This window comes from Lissotriton vulgaris, chromosome 5 (genome assembly GCF_964263255.1).
Source record: "Lissotriton vulgaris chromosome 5, aLisVul1.2, whole genome shotgun sequence".
NCBI classification, from domain to species: domain Eukaryota; kingdom Metazoa; phylum Chordata; class Amphibia; order Caudata; family Salamandridae; genus Lissotriton; species Lissotriton vulgaris.
In genome coordinates, this window is record NC_141693.1 from 899,593,473 (window position 1) to 899,616,466 (window position 22,994).

Below are 22,994 nucleotides of genomic sequence, written 5' to 3' on the forward strand. Positions count from 1 at the left end.
CTCAGGAGACTGTTCGTTTTTACAGAACCAGCCTTCTCCTTATATACATAAATAACAGCTGCGGGCAAGAATTCTTGAGTTTATGATATGGCTATACACATATTTCTACAATAATACAAAGAGCGAAGTCATGCTGGTCAGCACATATTTTAGATGTCCAGTTTGTGATGGATTACCCCGCCAGATCCGGAATTCCCATCAGATATCGATGAAACACCAATAAGGTCGGGCACCCTCCCATCGTAAAACTGGTCATAAACAAGAATCATGGACAGGTGTATGTGGATGGAAAACATGGTCTGTATGTAGTGAATGGTTTATGGCATGTTGTGCCTTGATGATATCTTACTCGGCCACTGGGCGAGGAGCTGCCCGAACAGGCTTGGCTGGAGGCAGTGGAGTCAGCTCGGCCAGGTCATGGGGAAGTCAGCTATCGTGGACGTGTCCTTTCAGATCAAACTCGGTTTTAATCAATTGACTATATGAGGGCAAGTCATAAGATGGATGCCGTTTACAAAATGGAGTCTGAGGGTTCGGGACGGAAACCATGATTTAAGGGTGTTAGCATCGCTCAATCATGACGCAAATGCATAGGGATAATGTCCTAATCATTACCGGTCCGTAGATACCAAATTCGTCATGTTACGACGATATTTTGTGATACGAGTGTTGGACCTCGATATCGGTGGAACAGCAGGGTCCGGATTTACAGTACCACACTCCACCTTGCGGCCGTGAGAACTAACCTCCTCACTTAGCTCCTTAAGCCGCAGTCATGCTCAGCCGAGCCTCTGCTGCCGTTTAACGAGGCCTTAACTGAGGTTCTTTTGGGCACTTGGTCGAAGCCCGCTACGGGTTCGCCCGTAGATAGGAACGTGGCCATACGCCACCGCCCAGCCCCGGGTGACCCATGTTTCCTGTCCACCCACCCCACCCCTGAGAGCCTGGTCATCCAGGCCTCCAATTCCCAAACCGCATTCCCTTCGGCTCCGCCGGACAGGGAATCCAAGAGGTATGAGCAGTATGGCAAAAAGATCTTCTCATCCCTTAGTCTGGCACTGCGGTCTTCCAACACTGCATGCCTCTTGGGCCGCTACACCCACTCTCTGTGGGATACGGTTGCGGAAGTGCTGCCAGAGTTGGAGGTACGGGCCAAACTCGGCCAAGCCCTTGTGGAAGGTCGGGATGCAGCCAGATATTCTATCCGGTGTGGACTGGATACCACTGACTCACTGGGTAGAGCGATGGCAACGAGGGTGGCGGTAAGACGCCATGCCTGGTTGAGGTCCGCCAACTTCTCGGCCGATGTCCAGAACACACTTATGGACATGCCGTTCGATGGCCGTCGCCTCTTTGGCGACAAGGCAGACCATGCACTTGAGCGTTTCAAGGACTCCAGGTCTACGGCCAAGTCCTTGGGCCTCTCGGCCCCACGCCAGCAATCGGCTACCTTTCACTCCTTTCGTGGCCACGGAAGGGGTGCACCCACACGTGCTGCCAGCCACGCTCCGCAGGGTAATACCCAACGCGCTGGCGGCAGTGGAAACCACCGTGGCGGCGGTCGGGGTCAACGGTGAGGTCAGTCCACACCTTCCCCCGCAGCATCCGCCTCAAAACCCTCCTAGTCCGTGCTTTCAGTCCCATGTGACGCCAGTGGGTGGCAGGGTTCGCCATCACCACTCCCACTGGCGCACTGTCACGTCGGACAGGTGGGTGCTGCAGATCGTCCGAAGGGGCTACTCCCTCCCCTTCGAGGCGACTCCTCCAGCCATGCCACCGCAGAACCACCGTGTATCGGGGGATCATTTGCGACTTCTGCAGGAGGAAGTTACGGCCCTCTTGGCCATGGGGGCCATCAAGCGTATTCCTGGGCCACAAGTAGGGTGTGGTTGCTACTCCCACTACTTTCTGGTACCCAAGAAGGGCAAAGGGGGCCTACGCCCTATCTTGGACCTAAGGAACGTCAACGGCTTCCTCCGGAAGGAGAAGTTCAAAATGCTGACACTGGCTCAGGTCCCAGCTGCCCTGGACCCAGGAGACTGGATGGTAGCGTTGGACTAGCAGGACGCTTATTTCCACATCCCCGTCCTGCCGGCCCACTGGCGCTACCTGCGGTTCACGGTTGGCCAAGAGCACTTCTAGTATACCGTGCTCCCTTTCGGCCTTACCAGCGCCCCACGGGTGTTCACAAAGGTGATGGCGGTGGTCGCAGCTCATCTGCGCAGGCTAGGGGTTTCAGTCTTCCCCTACCTCGACGACTGGTTGTTGAAGGCGGGCTCGCCCCAGACAGTCGTCGGCCACCTCCAGACTACGGCGGATGTCCTGCACCAGCTGGGGTTCTCCATCAATGTGCCGAAGTCACACCTGTGCCCCTCTCAGAAGCTCCTCTTCATCGGAGTGGTTCTAGACTCGGCACAGTTTTGGGTTTATCTGCCCGAACAGCTGATCCGGGATATTCAGGCTCTCATCCCACTCTTTCAGCCTTTATCCCGGATCTCGGTCAGGTTGATGCTGCGGCTTCTGGGGCTGATGGCCTCCTGCATCCTTCTGGTGCATCACGCCAGGTGGCGGATGCGGGCTCTGCAGTGGGACCTGAAGTTTCACTGGGCCCAGCATCAGGGCAACCTATCCGACCACGTCCTGATCTCAGAGGGCACTGCGAGACAGCTGCAGTGGTGGCTCACGGACCGCGATTGGGTCAGCGGCAGATCCCTCTCCCTTCCCAACCGGAGCACGTAGTCGTGACGGACTTGTTCCTCCAGGGCTGGGGAGGCCACATGGGAGAGGCGGAGATCAGAGGCCTCTGGTCTCCGGCGGAGTCCCGGCTCCATATCAACATTTTGGAGCTGCGGGCGATTCGTCTAGCACTGAAGGCATTCCTCCCCTCTGTCAGAGGGAGTGTAGTGCAGGTGTTCACGGACAACACCACTGCCATGTGGTACTGCAACAAACAGGGTGGGGTGGGGTCGTGGACCCTCTGCCAGGAGGCTCTGCGCCTCTGGCAAAGGCTGGAACATCAGGGTGTGACCCTGGTGGTTCAAAACCTGGCAGGTTCTCTGAACGCCAGGGCGGACGAACTCAGCCGCCGGTGCATGATGGATCACGAATGGCGTCTGAATTTGGACGTGGCGCAAGGTCTCTTTCTGCAGTGGGGAGAGCCTTGGTTAGATCTATTCGCCACCGAAGAGAACGCGCAATGTCATCAGTTCTGCGCGTTGGAATTTCCAAGGCGGCACTCGCTCAGAGACGCTTTTCATCGTGAGTGGAGTTGCGGTCTGTTGTACTCCTTTCCGCCTATACCACTTCTGCCCAGAGTGCTGAAGAAGATCAAGCGCGACCGGGCCCAAGTCATCCTTGTGGCTCCGGACTGGGCACGAAGGCACTGGTATCCAGAGCTACTCAGTATGTCAGTCGATCCCCCCGTTCGTCTGCCTCTTCAGGAGGACCTTCTGTCGCTGCAGCAGGGGACGGTCCTCAACCCGAACCTGTCCAGTCTCCACCTCCATGCTTGGAGATTGAGCGGCGACAGTTGAGGCCATTTGACTTGCCTCCTGAAGTCTGTAACGTCATTCTGGCAGCCAGGCGTCCCTCCACAAAGTCGGTATACGCCTGCAGGTGGAACAGATTTGTGGCATGTTGCACAGCAAAGGCTGTGGATCCTCTCTCTGCCCCTCTTTCTGAGGTTCTTCTCTTCCTTCTTTCTCTTGCCCAGCAGGGCTCTGCTCTGGGCACTATCAAGGGCTATCTTTCTGCCCTTTCAGCCTTCTTGAGGCTGCCTGATCAACCATCTTTGTTAAAGTCCCCTATTGTAAATCGATTCCTAAAAGGCATCACACACACATTTCCACCTGTTCCGTTTGTGATGCCTTGGTGGGACTTGAACCTTGTACTTACATTTCTGATGTGCGTTCCCTTTGAGCCACTTCACAACTGTCCTCTCCGCCTTCTTACACTGAAGACTGCTTTCCTGGTTGCCATCACCTCTGCCAGGAGAGTGAGTGAGCTCCAGGCCCTCTCTTGTACTCCTCCTTTCCTTTCTGTCCATCCGGACAAGGTTGTGTTGCGTACTAAGCCATCTTTCCTGCCCAAGGTTGTCACAGCCTTCCACATTGGGCAGTCCATCACTTTGCCAACCTTCTTTCCGCCACCGCACCCCTCTAAAGAGGAAGAGCGGCTCCACGGTCTGGACCCAAAACGTGCACTCTCATTCTACTTGGATCGCACACGCCAGTTCCGGGTGGATGACCAACTCTTTGTTGGCTACGTGGGCGCTAAGAAGGGGAAAGCGGTACATAAGAGGACCATCTCCCGATGGATCATCTTGTGTATCCAGGCATGGTACTCCTTGGCTAGAAAGGAGCCCCCTGTTGGATTGCGGGCTCACTCCACCCGAGCCACGGCGACAACTACTGCCCTGGGCCGGGGAGTGCCCTTGCAGGACATTTGCCAGGCAGCTTCGTGGGCCTCGCTGCACACGTTTGCAAGACACTATTGCCTGGACAGTCCAGTCCGGAGGAATGGCTTCTTTGGCCGTTCCGTCCTCCAGGACTTTCTGGTGTGATTATTGGTTCGCAGACCCACCACCGGGGTTGGTATTGCTGGGATATCTATTCTAAGGTAAGGAATCTATCACTAATGTGTCTCTTTCAGATGCACAAGTTACTACTTGTGTAACGATATATCTGTAACAGACATTAGTTAGTGATAGATTCCTTACCGACTCACCCATCCTCCCGGTTCTGCGAACCGATATCTAGGGTTAAGGTCATCCCCTTTCAGGGCCCTAGTTTCAATGGCACCAATGTTGGTTTTTAACACGGCTCAGCGCTTCTGGCGCGGAAAAGCTGTGGCTAAGAACTGACGTCAGCACGCGGAGGCGGCGTCATCACAGCGCCCACGACGCCGACGACAGACGCAGAGCCGCTGACGACGCCTACCGACGCGCAAGGGTACTGCTACACAAAAATTTCCGGATCCAGTCTGACGCCTGGGGATATTCTATGGTAAGGAATCTATCACTAACTAATGTCTCTTACAGATATATTGTTACACAAGTAGTAACTTGTGCTTCAGGCCTAATGGCAAAATAAGGTATGCGGGAGATCTTTATTTACGTGACTTGACAAGTAAAGAATAAATATTCTGTAACACAGCTATTTATAACTTGGGTAGGAGCTGGACTGATTGTTTAAGAATGTGTAATGAAATATGATGGAAGTACATTTAACCTTACCCTAAAGTGTATATTGCAGAGCTGTTCATAATATTTGTAATCAACCATTCTTTTCCACAATATGTGCCGACAAACAGTTCATTATAAATAATCATATAGTACACAGTAATATATGTGTCTGTAATAGCTTTTGGAGATCATGCAAGGCCATTGTATCATCTGTACATGAGATCCCCCCACTCGTTTGTTTGACTCCTAACATTACCACCCACCTAAGCAGTACTCAGCAGGGAGGGGTAAGAGGCACCTACCAGTCTCCCATTTCTTCAGAAGTTTTCAGTTTACTTGTGGGGCTTAGAAAAGCTGTTGTGTTTGATCGTAGTAGTTTGGTGGTATGACCTCGATACGCAACCTTTACCTTAGCCATCTTAAATGTATGTTAACTAACGGAATAAGATATCAAAGAGGAAATAATTATTCCTGTTTTGCACAGTTTGAAACCACCTTGCAGTTATTTTTTTTAAGAGACAACAATGGAAATCAAGTATTCAGTATTTTGAAATAAGATGTCGATGTGAATTATTTAGTTTTAGATTGCTGATCCCTAAACCACATCAAATGTCCAATGTAGCTGTTTTTTTTTTTTTTACTGTTTAAAGATTTAGTAGAATAATTGTGGGACGCCTACATTACTTGCTTGCATTGTGGTAATGCAAAAAGCAAAATTAAACCACTGACTGTAAGCAATGACTAAATGTGCGTGTATTTGTCCATACTGTCAGATTTGAGTTGATTTTGAATTCTAAAATGTTTAATTGATGTGCCATTAAAGTTATTACTAGGTTCACTCTTAATTCGGGAATGAAAAGTATAATTAAGTGAATTATTAACTTGTGTTTGTCTTTCAAAACCCATGATTTTTAGCAGCTGTTATTAGGGTTTTAAAGAGTGTTGTCTGAACTTTGCCTACATGATTTAATTCATGCTTTTATCCTGTTTTCTAGGTGGCTGGTTTGTCTACCAGCAGAGAAATGAAGTGCATAATAACTGTGGCATAGAGATTTACTATCAGACCGACATGCAGAGCACTTCTGAGAATATGCTTCTCGAACTTCTTTGTCAGATTATTTCAGAACCGTGTTTCAATACCTTGCGTACCAAGGAACAATTGGGTAGGTGTACTAACCATTGAGTTTCATTGTAATGATTTATGTTTGTGGGAAACATTATTTGTTGGTTGTGCTGTGTGCAAGCTACTTTACGGAAGCCAACATCTGGAGTCCAGTTTCAACTATCTTTAATTGAAGTTTGCAAATACTTTTCGTTCTGGTGGATACTTATAACCCAGATTTCTAACCAAGCTTGATCTGGAGAATTCCTCATCAGGGCTCTCACACACCAGTAGGCCGTGTTGTGGCGATCCATGGTGACTTCACACTGCCCCGGATGTGCAGAAAAAGAGCTGAATATATCTCCCTCCTGGTGGAATGATGTCTGTTCCTTTTCTTTCTGTGCTCTTCGACTAGCAACAGCTTTTCGAATTTTGCCAGTTTTCTGACCGCTTTAAAATTGCACACCATATGCTAGGGAATGATGGCCCCACTGAAAACTACAGGAAGGCGTAAACTGTGGTTATGCTGCCTGATTCAAATCCACTACTGCTGCCTTAAAACCAATATCAGTATACTGTTACTGACACTCACTCTGTGTGAGAAGCACTCTACACTACTCAAGATAATGATTAGGGGGAGGGGACCTGTCCCCCCTCACTATACCAAACATTAATTATATGTAAACGTGCAAAGTGTCAGTGGGCCAGACATGCTCCCTGAAACTGAGCTAGATTCGCTACCTGGTCCATCAATAGAAGTAAGAACTTTGTTGGCTTACTGATTTGGAGGGCAGCTGAGGTACTTGAATTATATTTGCTCGCTGTAGAGACTAAAACAAATCCATTGACAGAGATTCTTCAACCAGGGCCTGCTTCTTCCGAGCTTTTATTGTTTTTTAATGAGGCCCGTAGGGATACCCTTCTGGCTACATTTTCTGTGCGATGTGTATCAGCAAGTTGACCTGTGGCTAGGTTGGAACCTGATGATCTGGACTTTCTAACTAGGCACCCTATCCCGGAGAGTCTGAATTTCCAAGCTTCAACAAGCAAGGTTCATCTAAATTCCTTTCTGAATAACCCTCCAGCTAGGCATTTGAAAAGAATTGATGCTTCTGGAATGCCAATGTTTTCACCGGCAAGTCCACCACTCTGATAAATTAATGTAGTTTGCCTTGTGGGGAGGTAAACCCTTGCACTTTAGAACATGGCCTGCAACATCTTGTTGCCATCCAGGATAGCCCCAAGGAATCACTGGTCCAACCGTGACAGAATGGTAAAATCATGTATGATCTTCAACCTGGTCTGAACACTACAGACAGCATCGGCACCGTTTTGGTCCCAGTGGATGTGACCAACTGGGTTTCAGGTGATGTGCAGGTATTTTTAAGGGATATGCTCTTCAAATTATCCAGGTTATATGGAGAAGAGACTGATTCAGAGCTAAAACAGTTGAAGGATAATCGTACCACAGTAGAATCTATGGGCTGTTAATGCCAGCTAAACATTTTCCACCAACAATACAGGACATTCAGAGGCTATTCCCAGGGGCTAGCCTACTGACAGTTCCAATCCTAACAGAATGTACTGCAGCAACCTACCTAGACCTTTCAAGGCTACACCAATGACACCATGGATGTCATTGGTGTCCAGTGGTGTCCAAGCATCTTTAGTTTGCCCTCTCAGGCTCATGCCTGGTTGGTTGGAGATCGGAATAGTCCTTTCTCTCGTAGGGGATTTCCATGTATAATCATAAGCACTAAATGTTCTTAAGTGTAGATGTTCAAAAGGCCTAAAGTCACTTAAGGAAGAAAAATATTATGCAGCCTACAGGAGAAGCCCTGGTAGAAGATGACCCTTTCATCGATCTGTAGGATTACCTGCAGATTGCTTCTACTTTCTGTGCTGTCCTTCAGCGCCCTGAAGGTAAATTTTCTCCCTATCACGTTGGGTTTCACATGGAAAAGGTCCTGCAGTGTTGACAATCTTCAGGAAGATGACTTGCTGGAAAACAAATAATACAAATATCATGGGGGTCTGGTTTTGGCTTTCTTTTTCCCACAGAAAGGGCATTTATCAAATAAAGAAGGCATTTATAAAGACAAAACGCCCCAAATTCCTGTCAGATAGTTGCATAAAATGCAAGGGAGAGCTGAAAGACGTTGAATAAAGTTGTTTTTGATAAGATCCACACGTGAATAGTGAAGAGAAAAGCCTTAGATAGGCAGAGTTCAGTGCTCTTAGGTCCTGTCAGCAGGTGCCGAAAAAATGAACTGAGGTAACTGCCTCTAGCTAAGCATAATGGGATACTTGAGGTCCCTGGGTCTTAAAGGCACAGCATCTATTTTCAGCTCTTATAATGGCAGCCTATAGGTCTACACTGTCCTACACACCTTCATTTCCATACTCTACTAAAAAAAAGGTTTTGCGAAAGACATTTGTATTGTTTTACAAAGACACCATGCATTAATATGCATCAATAGTTCTCCTGGCACCCTTTTTATCTACAAAATGAAAAATTGTGGCTACTGTAGCCTTCTCATAAAGACCGCATAATATCTTTCTTTCTTAAGTGACTCTGCAGGCCTTCCTGAAGAAAGGCGAACATCTACACTTAAGAAAATATATTGGAAAAAGTTCTCCGCGGTTCCTGCACATGGGCGGGACTATTTATTGACTTATCATGGGAATTCTCCTGCAAGAGAACTGAAGTTACTGGTAAGAAGCTATTCCTTCTTCCCTTGCTGGAGATCCATCTTAGCAGGAAGGAGAGCCATGCAAACAGGTCAGAGAAGCTACATACTGCCATTGATTTGCTCCCCACCAGGTTTTGGAGGATCACTCCCACCCTAATGCAAAGAGTCAATCTTCTGCTTCCAAGGATACCATCAATCTTATAAAGGTCTTGGAGAGAGACGTTGCTCTCATTACTTCCTTGTTCTGAAGGACAGAGACCTCAGGACCATGCTCGATTTCTGCCCACTGAATGCCTTTGAGGAAAGGCCACTTGAAAATGCTCACCCATATCTCCAATATTTTCTGCTCTGGACTGAACAGGAGACTGGTTGGTGTCCCTGGGCTTGCAGGATGTGTATTTTCATAAACCCTCCTGCAGTCCCACAGGCATTTTGTGGCTTCATGGTGGGGTAGGAACACTTCCAATTTAATTTGCTGTGCTCCCTTTTGTCCTTAATTTTGTGTGATGGTGTTGGTCATTGCCCTCGTTTGGAATTCAGTAATCCAAGTGGTACCTCGATGTAGGTGTAGGTTTGCCCCAGTCAGGCATGGGCCATTTTTGGACAACAGACGAACTAGTGATGTGTTGGGGATTTTCCATCAACTAGCAAAAATCCCACCAGAGCCCCACACAGAGGATTCTCCTTATTGTGGCTTTTCTAGACACCATGGCGGATGTATGACGTTACAACGCATACTTTTACAACGCCTACCTTTACAACGCATTTTTTACACCGCAACATCCATTACAACGCATACCATTACAACAAATTCTTTGAAACTACCTTTACAACGCATTCCACTACAACGCATACTACATTCACAACGCTCACCATTATAACGCATAACATTACATTGCATGTAAGGTAAGTATTGGATAGTGTAAGGGTAAAAATTACTATTCTAACTCCAGGGGGTTCAACAGTAGGGTAAGTATTGGATAGTGTTGGGGTAAAACTTACTATTCTAACTCCAGGGGGTGCAACAGTAGGGTAAATGTGGATAGTGTAAGGGTACTATGCGTTGTAATGCTATGCGTTGTAATGCTATGCGTTGTAATGGCATGCATTGTAATGGATTGTGTTGTAGTGGTGTGCGTTGTAGTGTCATGCGTTGTAATGGTTGCGTTGTAAATGCATGCGTTGTAATGGATGTTGCGTTGTAAAAGTTTCATTGTAATGGTAGTGCGTTGTAAAAGTTGCGTTGTAAAGGTTGTTTCCCCACCATTGCCCCAAAATGAGTTTGGGGCACTCATAGTATGATCCCAGGGCTTCAGGTTCAATCCTATAACTTGATGAGGATGACTCTTGAGGCTTTTTGACTTTTATATCCTTTTTATTCTATATGGCCCATGACATGCTGGCCTTTCAGTGGTGAAACCTCAGGTTCCAGTGGACGCAGTAGAGGGTCTGCTTTTCTGACTCCATTCTAGTCTTGTAGAAGACAGAGCAGAATCTTCAGTGGTGCATGGCAAGTGCCAACCTGACCGTTCCCCTCCTAGGCTCCATGGTTGTGACAGAAATGTTGTTGCTGGGTTGGGGGTGTGGTGAGTGGGCATGTGGGAGAGATGGAGATAAGAGGCCTCTCCACACAAATCTTCAGGAACTCCAAACAATCCGACAGGCTCTCAAAGCCTTTCTCCTGTCCATAAAGGAGAGGTTGGTGCTGGTCCTCACAGACCACACAAACCCCATTTGGTACTGCAAAAAGCAGAGCGGAGTGGAGTCCTGGATCCTGTGCCAGGTAGGCCTAACCTCTCTGGAGGTGTCTGGACCAGCAGCACATGTTCCTGGATGCCAACCATCTGGTGGTATCTCTGATTTCCGGAGCAGACAAGCTGAATATATATCGACTAGCTGACCATGAGTGACATCCCCATTCTGCTGTGGCACCAGGCGTCTTTGATCATTGGTGTTCATCCTGCATTTAGTGTCTGAAGATTTGTACACTGACGTTTCCATCGAGGGTGCACTCCAGGAGCACATTCCCTCTGCAATGGAGCGGAGGGCTCTTGTAAGGCTTTCTACTTCTACCTCTCCACCTGGAGTCCAGAGGAAAATCAGTATAGACCATGCCAGAGTCTTGGCCAAAAGAGTATGGTACCCAAAGCTTTTGACCTGATTGAGGGACCATTTCGGAAGGATCTCCTGTGTCAGCAATAGGGAAGGGTTTCCACAGCCACCTCTCCATCTGTGGAGCTGAGTGTTTGCATTTAGATGCTTAGAACAGTCTACAGAAATAGCCGGTCATTCTTGCATCCTCCTGCCTTTTGACAAGGTCCATCAATGCTTGGTGACAGGAACAGTTAGTTGCTGGGTGCGGTGCTTGTTATAATGACCTTCTGCATGCCAAACTTCATTTGTTTTTTTTCTGATGAATAACTCGAATCACAGAATACTGCCTCACATTTAGAATATGCCCAGCAGCCAGAATGGATGCAGAAGTTATAACCAGCAGAGGACCCATGCACAGGTAAGTGGCATCATGCAACTCTGCGTTGACTTCATTCCGCCCCAGAAGTGATGGAGGCGCATATAGGTGCCACCCCTTAGCAACTGTTAGTCTCTTTCTCTCTGGCCTTCGTACGCAAATCCAGAACTCACTCCCATCTTTTTCCTCATCAGTTTACAAGATTTTTCTGAAAATTCTACTTTTTTCCAGGTTGCAAGGGAACTATGTCTGCTCCTAAAACTAGAGAGTTTGACCCTTGTAAGGACTGTTGCAAACAAATGTTTGTGATACCCTCACAAGGTGTGCCTTTGGTGTTTGGGTCTGGTCAAGGACTATCAAGTCCTGCAAGGAGTGTACCCTTATGAATCCAAAGGCGATCTAGTAACACTAAACTGTACATCATAAACACCAAAAGTAGTCACAGATGTGTACCCATTCCCGCTTTTGGGCTGTTCCTGCAACAGGTCCTTCATGTCATTCAAGTCTTCCAGGAAGTTGACGGTTACAAAAAGGGTAAAACCCAGAATCACTGGGACCTGGGTACAAGACAGTAAATATAATAGTGGTCCCAGTGTTGTACACACTTTGAACGGGGGAGTGAAAGCTTAGGAAGACAATAATTACAAAAACACAAATCATGGACAGAGGATATCACCAATGTTATTTAATCACATTGGGAAAACACAATACATTAGAACCAAAGAGCATATCGGTAGAACAATTTCACAAAAAAACTAGAAATTGGTATCACATTTGAGTGTATGGTGCCGAGGCAGAAGGGGCGAAAGAAAGAAAATTGAGTAGTGAAATGGAAGGGGAAGGTTAAGTGGAAGTGACAGAAAATCACATACAATTTTTTCGTATATCAGATGGTAGAAATCCACAGTTTATATACATATATGTGCCATATAACCATCATGAACACAGCTAATTAATCACTATCAATTCAGTATTGGCAAATGTTGTGAAGTCGACGTTTCGACCCCTATATCCGTAGGTATCTTGAACCCCTCCCCCACTCATCACCAGTCCCGAAGAAGACCCCAGCAGTAAGGTTCAAGATACCTACGGATATAGGGGTCGAAACGTCAACTTCACAACATTTACCATCATTAATTTTGCCCCTTTCAAGGCTACTCCAGACGGTTGGCATACCAGCAACACCTAGACCACCACCACAGGCACCCCTGTCCTTCTGGGATCAGGGGCGGGAATCAAGTAGACGTCGTCCAGACCACAAACTCCCTGTCCTCTGCCCCTGTGAATCAGCCCCCAAGCTGCTTTAGTTTACTCTTCCACATGTTGGCCCTGTAGATTGTTCAATGAAGCTATGCCCTACTATTCCTTTTTGAACTGCAACCACCTCCAACCCATCAGGTTGTCTTTCAGAGGTGCACCTGTCTCTCTTGTTCCAAGAATTGTTGACTCATTTGGCCAAGGGAGCTGTAGGGAACTCCAGAAATAGAGATTATCTGTTACTTCCTCTATTACCTTGTGCTCAAGAAGGACAGAGGACATTGTCCGAGTTTAGATCCCTGCCATTGGAACACATTTTTGTGGAAGAACAAATTCAACATACACTGGCCCTGGTTCTCGCTACTCAAGGGCCAGGCGACGAAATGGTGGACTTGGACATGCAGGATGCCCATTTCTATGAAACTATACTGCAGTTCCACAGACTCTGCTTGCTGTTCAAGGTGCGCCAGGTGCATTTTCAATTTGCCATGCTCCCCTTCGGTCTCATTAGTGCCCCTTGAATGTTCACGAAAGTAATGGTTATGATTACAGCACACCTTCAAGGGTCGGGGATTCCTTAATTTCCCCTGTTTCGACAACTGGCAGTTCATTGCTGGCTCTTTCACTGTCATAGATCAATTCCAGACGATGGTGAAGCTCCTGACATTATTTCATTTTCAACATGCCAAAGCAGGGGTGCGGCCAAGATGGCCAGCATGGCAGATGATTTCTAAAAAGTCTTCCAGCCTTGAAGCTCTGCTGATCTAGCAGATTCTACTACATCCAGTAGTAACTGGACGCCAGATGGTGAATGGCGTGACATGGGACTCCTGTAGGCGAAGAGGACCACGTGGAATGGCATCGGTGAAAGTGCTGCCCCTGAGGAGCTGCATGGTAGGGATCAGGCCAAACTGAGTACGGAATGCTGGTTCCGTTTCCTCATGGCTTGGTCCCAGTGGTCTGATCCCGCGAGCATAGCATATTGCGACCACAGTGAAATTATAGTAGGGTATGGGCCCCACCCCTCTTCTTGGTTGGCAGTAGCTGGAGTTAGGGCCCTCTGTGCAGCCCGGCTAGGAAATTGTACCTCCCGAAGAGGCTATATCTGTCCCTGATGTCTAGGCAAAGCATGGGGGCCCTGGTTGCCCCACAACAACCAACAGTGACCTGACAGCCTCTGGGAAGTCAATAATAAATTGGATGCGGTCATGGCAGGGGTTGCGTGACAGCCCAAAATTTGCCCCTCTAGGCTGGGGCGCTGCTATGCCAGCTTCGAAGAGTCCTCCAGGGTAGTGGAATGTAGACAAAGTTGAGGGAGCAAAGACTAGGCAATAAGCAGCAAGGATCTTTTTTGCAGGATGGAGGCTCCCCTGTCTATTAACACACCCTGTTTGCTGTGGTCCTCGAGAGGACCATCCAGGCCACCTGCACTTGTGGTCCTGTCTTCTCAGAGACATTCCCACATTCATTCCCTAGTCCCTATGCCTTGCTGGAGCCCAAGGGCATCTATACCCCCTGATAGACTGTAGGTATGAACACCACTAATCCTGGTTGACATTAAAGTAGTAAATGTCAGGAGGCACTGTGAGATAGACGTAAGTTGTCAAATCCTTCGTCGATGCACATCTATGGTTCAACATTAAAAGCATAGCAGTATTCTCTATGAGGTATCATGTGATGTTGAGAGGCATTTTGACCATGAAGAGCTCAGGTCTCTCCGGTTTTCCACATCTTTGACGAAAGCTGGGCCACGTACTGCTTGCAAATCTTGAAATAGGGTTGGGCCACCTTTTTCAATGGAACTTACACATTTGGTGATAACAGCCTTGATGGAAGATTATGATCAGACTTATCCCTTAGTGGTGGCAGTCCCTTCTCAAAGTACTATTCTTCAAAAATCTTGCCAGCCTTCATCCGCGGTCACAGGTACCTTGGATTGAGGAACCTCTTGTCCAGCCTCCTTAGGAAGACCTTTGTCCTCCTGGTAACTATCATCCTGGATTCAGAGATGGCTCCTTCTTGGCGTTCTTGCAAGAAATTGAAAGTAGGAACATTAACATGTCTGTCTTGAGACATCATGGTCTCTGCCTATGACTGTCCTTTTCCTTGGAGTGGAAGCTGGCTTAAATCTTTTTTTTTTTCTTTTTAAATTTTTGTAAACCTTTATTGTGCATGAAAAGAGAACAAATACGGGCCTACAACCATCAGGCCGGCCACAAGACTTTTGAGCACAGAAGCAAGCAATATAATTTCTCAGCGGCATCAGGGTTGATAAGCAACAATCAATTAACCGTACACTGAGTAAATTAGTGTCGCCGAGAAACAGTAGTAATGAAGGTTAGTTTTAAATTTTTTTTGGACGTAAATATAAGGCAATAAAGAATAGAAACTAAGGAGAACTGAGTCCGTACGATTATCTCACAACATGATCAGGCAGGAGCATAACATGAAACCATCCGTGAAAGTTACTACCCAGGCAGTATGGCGGGTCAGAGGAAAACAACAAGATCATCATGCAGTAATTTTACGCCATTTACAGCTCAGCCCATTCCCTCCTAATCCCTATATCAGACCCAGAACAGAAATTAGATAAGAAAGCGCAGAGAGATGAAAAAAAATAAGGCCCATAGAAACCAATGTATAAAACTAAAAGTCTCCCCCCACCCTACACCATTGCGGAGGCTACGGCCTAACCCCCCCCCCCCCCGGCAAAGTGTCTGTCGCCCGCTAAAGAACCCGAAATATAGACAAAGAAAAGAGAGGAAAAGAGGGAATAATCCCTAATAAAGAAGAAAAAGAAAAATGAAGTATAACTCCTGTGATATAGGGAGGCAGAATAGAGAAATCTAATCTATACCTCCCAAAGAAGAAAAAATGGGGGGAGGAGCCAAACGAATCCTAAGTCTCTCGGACACCCCAACCATACAGGAAGTCCCTCCCCCTATGTCTCAAAGCGAATAGAGAATATGTAATACGAAATAAGGATAGGGAGAGATCTCAAGTTCCATAACAGCCCTCAATGAAAGGGTGGCCCTTCCCGAGACCCCACCCGCCATTCAAGTCAATTCGTCACATCCCCTCATGCGTGCCAGCGAAAAACAATGTATTGCGAACATCATATAAAACAAGGAGAGTCACACTAGAACACAGTGAAGGAGCGCCAAGTCGAACCCACGCTAGCCAGGAATGTACAGTCCTTCAGGAGGAATCGGCTAACCCTGGCCAGTCCGCACTCGACCCTTCGGCCAAAGTCCACGCAGGGCGATCCCCACTGGCAGAACAAAGGGACAAGATGGCCGCTCCCGGCAGGGAGATGGTGTTTCAATACAAAATGGACGGGTCCATCCTCGACCAGTTCCATTGACCCCACGGAGTAGCGCCAGCAGGTTCTCCCAAAGTGAGAAAAGAAGGAAAGTCACAAGCTGAGTCAAAAAAGCATGGGCAAGGAGATTAGGTGGTTGAGGGGTGCGTGGCGTCAGTCCCAGAGGCAGCAAAGTCTCGGCAAAGACCATGGGCTCCGATGAAGGCGGTAACAGTGTAGCGCTGGCGAAGTTAATGGGCGCTTGCGGCAACATTGTAGCCCGGTCTGGAGTCAGGATAGACAAAGCGTCACAACGAGGGAGACAGACCGGTGGTGTGTAATCCGCCCCGGGCGTAGCAGCCTCAAGTTTATCGCACAGCAAAAGAAAGCCCACACGCGCTTCTGCTCGCAGTTCGCGAATCGCGTCAAGAATAGAGCCATAGGTCAGAGCGTCCGGGGGTTCCATCTTCGCCCCGGTCACAGGCGCGGCACTCATGGCAGGATAGCGCCCGGGGCGCTGCAGCAGAGTCCAGTTATAGTCCGAGGCAGGATTGGCATTAAGCGCGGTCAGTTCCACCATTGCATCGGCTCCACCAGGGGAAACACAGGAGCGCAGAGGTACAGGTACCACCAAAACAGCGAGGACACAGGTCGCTATGCCAGGGCGGACTTGCAAGCAGTGGATAGCGCGCAATAAAAGCCCCGCGATGATAACAGCGGAGCGGGAGCAGGCTTGTGGGGGACTCGTAGCATTCAAGTGTCCGCCATCATGGAGGTGGCGCAGCTTGTCTTACTTGAGGGTCCCGGTGCGGAGGCACCCGTGAAAAACTCCCGGTTCGGCAGGCTCTCAGTGAGCAAGTGAAAGGCAGGCGCGGGCAGCAGCAGATGGTAGCGCCCGTCAGGGCGCCAGGGTCAGTCCGCAGTCACAGCTCCTCGTTGTTCCGGCAGCCGCCATGTCCGCCTCCCGGCTCGGGTCACAGTCACGGGGGTAAAGACGGACGCCGCAGATTACTCGGCAATCCGGCGGATTTTCAGGCAGGCAGGGACCTCGGGAGAGCACCATCCAACGCAGCTCACTTTTCCCGTCCTCTCGCTAGCGTTCCATGACAGGAGATAAGACAGGATTTCGTCGAGAGGAACAAAGGATCGGGGAGCCGAGAGACTACACGTCCGTGCACATCGCCATCTTGGCTCCTCCGCTGGCTTAAATCTTAACCTCAACAATCAAATTCGGACTCTAGTGTGTCATGATTAGCTTCTTAACCCCTTGCTCCTAATCCGTCACCCTATACCCTTAATCTTTAATCCTATACCCATAACCCCAAAACACTTCATTCCTTTCAGACTGTCCATACATCAATATTTATTTGGCAACAACTACTTTATGAAGTGTTCCTTTTAAGAACTAATATTAGATCAATATTATTTTTGAAGTTTTGAAGGAATACCTTCCATCTGGAACCTCTATGGTTGATGATTTTGTGACTACCACAGTGCAATCCAATACAGGATTATAATAATTCCAAATAAAATGCCAAGGTGCACCACTTGTCAATAAGACAAGAAATCACGAGTCCATGTCCATAGTGTTTTTCTTTAGATCTTTTCTTTTATTCACAATTTCCTTTTTGTAAAAGAACAAAACACAGCTGACGCGTTTCATCCTGTGATGGACTTCTTCAGGGCATAAAAGCAAGGAGCCGGGCACTCCTTAGAAGTATCAATGGTGGTGTGTCCACGGTAGGTAAACTTAACAAGTCGAGTTGATGCAAAACTCGTTTCGGCAGGAATAGGTATAACGAAAATACACTCCTCTTTTGAAGAGAGAAGGATAATCATTGGTGTGATAACACCTTTCTGAACTATTTCAAAGACCTCACCACGATAAGGTGGGCCAGAAGTGATGGGGCAATCACCCAAAACAGCCTTTCCTTGCCTATTTCCCAACTTACTCTGTCAGCAGCAGAGAGGATGTTACATCCCCTTGATGTTAAAAGAGCTTTATATTTTTATTTGAAGAAGACCGAAGAGTTTTGTAGGGAAAGGCAGGTGTTTGTAAATGATGGCGCTGCTTGAAGTGGCATAACCTCCTTTCAACAAATTATAGTAAGATGGACTATTTCTAGTATTCTTCCTTGTTGTGAAAAAATGAATAGGTCCTTAACTGGTGAACCATGAACCCATTCCACAAGGCTGAAGATAGCTACTGCTGCTCTCTTGAGAAATATCCCCATTCCTAATATGTGTAAGGTCCACTACACAAATGTAATTCCACACACTTGTTGATCATTACTGTCTTGACACGAACTCCAAAACTGAAACTTTGGTGGGTCAGACTTTCTGTGCAACGTATTTAACAAGTGTTTATTTTGTGTCCCCGATTGTGCTTGTAAAGTAAGTTAGCTTGCTACTTTACTCTATCTTGTATGATTTTCATAGAGAATCCCATGGTGAAAGATAATCACTTCTAATCCTCTTTCTTCCCTATAATAACACGCTCTGAATTCATAACGGTCCCTTCCCTCTCTCTTTGGGCCAAGATTTTGAACTGATATACTATATGCATTTATCTTCACAATGCTCCAGAAAACCGCTGCCCAGTAGGATGTCTGATTGACACCCTGTTCAGTGTGATGAGATGTGTGCAGTCTTTCAGGTTCCTAAATGAAGGAATGTCAATTTCCACTATGTTGTAGGGTTTTCCATTGGGGCATCACTTCCTGTTTTTATTTTAAAACAAATCACCATTTTAAAGAGGTGTTTTCAGCCAAATGTTCAACTTGACTTGCATTTTAGCTAAGTGGTAAACGAAGACAGTGTTGCTTTTTCTCATGCATGTTTCTATGAATTTGGTTGATTGCAAAACATGGACAATTTTTAAAGATTGTGTTCCGGGGTTCATACATGAATGGTACCTGCCTTTTATGATTTCAGAGTACCATGGTGATGAACTAGGGTTAAATGTATGTGGCATTTCCTTATCAACATTAAAATATACAATGACATCTTCCCATTTAATTTCTAGGTGTACTTCACAATAGTGATGGTGGCCGTAACTTGCCTACCAGTGGGTTTTTCTTTAATTCATTTTCTCACTGTTGATTACAGTTCCTTGCTTTCCAAGATCTCTTCATCAGCCCATGTTTTTCACATTACTCCAGTATTGGAACTTTCATAGATTCACATGCTTGAATCATTCCCGGTTCTTGAGATGGGAGTCCCAGTATATAAAAATAGCAATGCAAAGCTAATACAAACTGGAAACTAGGCCTAGGCCCATTCCAGTTTTGTAACATATCCACCTCGTTTTGTAAAAGAGACTAAATAAAACACAAAACCAATCAGATCAGCCTCAACCTCTAGAACCCTCCTGAGAGAACCTCAGACCTTCAGATTTTCTACCGCACGTTGTGCTAGGGAGTCTCCGCTGAGCTTCTTTATTCTATTTCTCTTGAGATATTTTTTTCAATTGATTATCTTCCAGACTACTCTACAACTTGGGTTTTCTCTATTCCTCATGGCAGACGAGGAGAAAAAAAGGCCTTTTTAGAGCTTGTGCCACTTGCTCTAAGAAGAGGCTTTATGTGGATGACCCTCATAAGGATTGTATCTACTCCTTGTATCCTGACCACAAAGCCAAGGATTGCAAGATAAAATTGTAAATTGATACTTGTATAGCGCACTACTCACCCACAAGGTTCTCAAGGCGCTTGTATGTCATACCTTTCCACTAAGACCTTGAGGGATCGTGAGGGACGTCTCCTTACCTGGCCCCAGAAGTTAAAATCTAGGAAAAAATCGGTCTCTAGTGACGATAGTGATGAGGACTCATCTGCTTTGTCTTCTAGAAGATCTGTGAAAAGGGGAAGATCGGACCCTACTTCTTCAGAGGAACACCCTCAAAAAGCCTCTAAAAAGACCTCCCATGGGTCTGACAGGCTCAGTCCAACTAAATCTCCTCACCGAGGTGAAAAGGAGATGAATTGACTTATAACAAGAGAAAGGAAGTTGAGCTCAGTTCCTCCTTCTCCTGAAGGAAGAAAAGTTTTCAAAAAACCCTTGTCTGTTCCTCTTGATGAAAAACACGCAAGGAAATTACCACCATCGACGAAGCAGTCGACGAGACCGTTGATTAAAAAATTGACATTGTAGACGTGGAGTGACAAAGACCAGTCTCCTCAGCTTACAACAGTTCTGACGACGGGATCGTCGCTGAGAGCTTCTCTGGTATTGACGACCACGGTTCCGCCTTTCTCGACGACGAAGTCTGACGGCAGTGAAGACAAAGCTATCGTAGTCGTCAGCGTCTATGGTGACGAAAACGGCGGCGGCGACAACAGTACTAGCGTTGACGGTATCGACGACCATGGCAATATCAACATCATCGATGACACCGTCGACGACCTCGTCAACAGGAGTGAAAATTTCCGGGGATAAAGTCAGGAAGCGTCTGGTAACTCCTGAGATCACTTTCCCTAGCACCTTCTCACTGGAAGAGGAAGATTCAGGCGAGGAAGACCTTTTGGTTATGCTCATAGCCCTACAGAGCTGCACTTAGAGCGCCAGGAGGACGATTCTGAAGAGGTCTATGAAGGAGAGCAGGACTATGATCCTCCTAGGGAATATCAAGAGGAGGTAGTCTGTAAACCGTCCTCTTTGATTTCGGACTTGCAATATATGCTGTTGGACTACAAGAGAAGATTTCCAACACCATCTTCGATTCTGGAGCAGGGGTCAATTCCCACAAGGCCGCCCTCAGTGCCTTCCACCCCCGGGTGCCACCACCACCGCTGCAAATAATAGAGGAGCCTCCACCAACTCCACCTTTTATCCAACACCAAGATACCTCGGATGACGATCAAGGGGACACGGATCTTCCAGACCCGCATATGTAAATTTGTGCCAATTAGGGAAACACCCATTACACCGACAGTGTTACGTCGCGCTGCCATCGCATCGCGACCTTTACATTGCGGGGGCTGTTACATCGCATGCTTTCTCAACGCATGCGACTACTGTGCGTTTACAGTTAGATCGCAAGGCATGTCACCGCCAATGCCGTCAATGCGCTCAAATAATGCAATCAAAATAACTGAAATACATTTATGGCAAGCTGCTTCACAAAGGTAGCCTAATCCCATGAGCCTCCTTTACACACTATGCACAAAACGGAAAAACCGGATTGTGCCCTTCAACGCGTGCACCTGCTTTAATTTGCTCTGATGATGAACCTCATGCACTGGCTCACAGCTGTTATTATTCACACAGCTCTGATGATGCACCTCAGGCACAGGCTCACACAGCTCTGATGATGCACCTCAGGCACGGGCTCACAGCTGTTATTATTCACACAGCTCTGAAGATGCACCTCAGGCACGGGGCTGACTCGGTTATTATTCACACAGCTCTGATGATGCACCTCAGGCACAGGGCTGCCTGCAGTTATTATTCACACAGCTCTGATGATGCACCTCAGGCACGGGCTCACAGCTGTTATTATTCACACAGCTCTAATGATGCACCTCAGGCACGGGCTCATAGCTGTTATTATTCATACAGCTCTGATGATGTACCTCAGGCACGGGCTGACGCAGTTATTATTCACACAGCTCTGATGATGCACCTCACGCACGGGGCTGACAGTTATTATTCACACAGCTCCAGGCACGGGCTCACAGCTGTTATTATTCACACAGCTCTGATGATGCACCTTACGCACGGGCTGACGCAGTTATTATTCACACAGCTCTGATGATGCACCTCATGCACGGGGCTGACGCAGTTATTATTCACACAGCTCCAGGCACGGGCTCACAGCTGGTATTATTCACACAGCTCTGATGATGCACCTCAGGCATGGGCTCACAGCTGTTATTATTCACACAGCTCTGATGATGCACCTCAGGCACAGGCTCACAGCTGTTATTATTCACACAGCTCTGATGATGCACCTCAGGCACAGGCTGGCTGCAGTTATTATTCAGACAGCTGTGATGATGCACCTCAGGCACGGGCTCACAGCTGTTATTATTCTCACAGCTGTTATTATTCACACAGCTCTGATGATGCACCTCAGGCACGGGCTCACAGCTGTTATTATTCACACAGCTCTGATGATGCACCTCAGGCACAGGGCTGCCTGCAGTTATTATTCACACAGCTCTGATGATGCACCTCAGCACAGGCTCACAGCTGTTATTATTCACACGGCTCTGATGATGCACCTCAGGCACAGGGCTGACACAGTTATTATTCACACAGCTCCGATGATGCACCTCAGGCACAGGGCTGCCTGCAGTTATTATTCACACAGCTCTGATGATGCACCTCAGGCACAGGCTCACAGCTGTTATTATTCAGACAGCTGTGATGATGCACCTCAGGCACGGGCTCACAGCTGTTATTATTCTCACAGCTGTTATTATTCACACAGCTCTGATGATGCACCTCAGGCACGGGCTCACAGCTGTTATTATTCACACAGCTCTGATGATGCACCTCAGGCACAGGGCTGCCTGCAGTTATTATTCACACAGCTCTGATGATGCACCTCAGCACAGGCTCACAGCTGTTATTATTCACACGGCTCTGATGATGCACCTCAGGCACAGGGCTGACACAGTTATTATTCACACAGCTCCGATGATGCACCTCAGGCACAGGGCTGCCTGCAGTTATTATTCACACAGCTCTGATGATGCACCTCAGGCACAGGCTCACAGCTGTTATTATTCACACAGCTCTGATGATGCACCTCAGGCACAGGGCTGACGCAGTTATTATTCACACAGCTCTGATTATGCACCTCCGGCACGGGGCTGACAGTTATTATTCACAAAGCTCTGATGATGCACCTTACGCACGGGGCTGACGCACTTATTATTCACACAGCTCCAGGCACGGGCTCACAGCTGTTATTATTCACACAGCTCTGATGATGCACCTCACGTACGGGGCTGACGCACTTATTATTCACACAGCTCTGATGA

The 22,994-nt window shown here is 47.4% G+C and overlaps 1 protein-coding gene across 2 annotated transcripts in view; it reads left to right on the forward strand.

Annotated features, from left to right (window-relative positions):
* The window catches only part of IDE (insulin degrading enzyme), a 996,582-nt gene that overhangs the window by 802,665 nt on the left and 170,923 nt on the right, over nucleotides 1-22,994 (forward strand). For both annotated transcript variants that reach the window (XM_086922493.1, XM_086922494.1), the window contains exon 19: nucleotides 6,178-6,345. In XM_086922493.1, coding sequence (XP_086778619.1) covers nucleotides 6,178-6,345 — 168 coding nt within the window. The remainder of the gene's footprint in view (nucleotides 1-6,177; nucleotides 6,346-22,994) is intronic.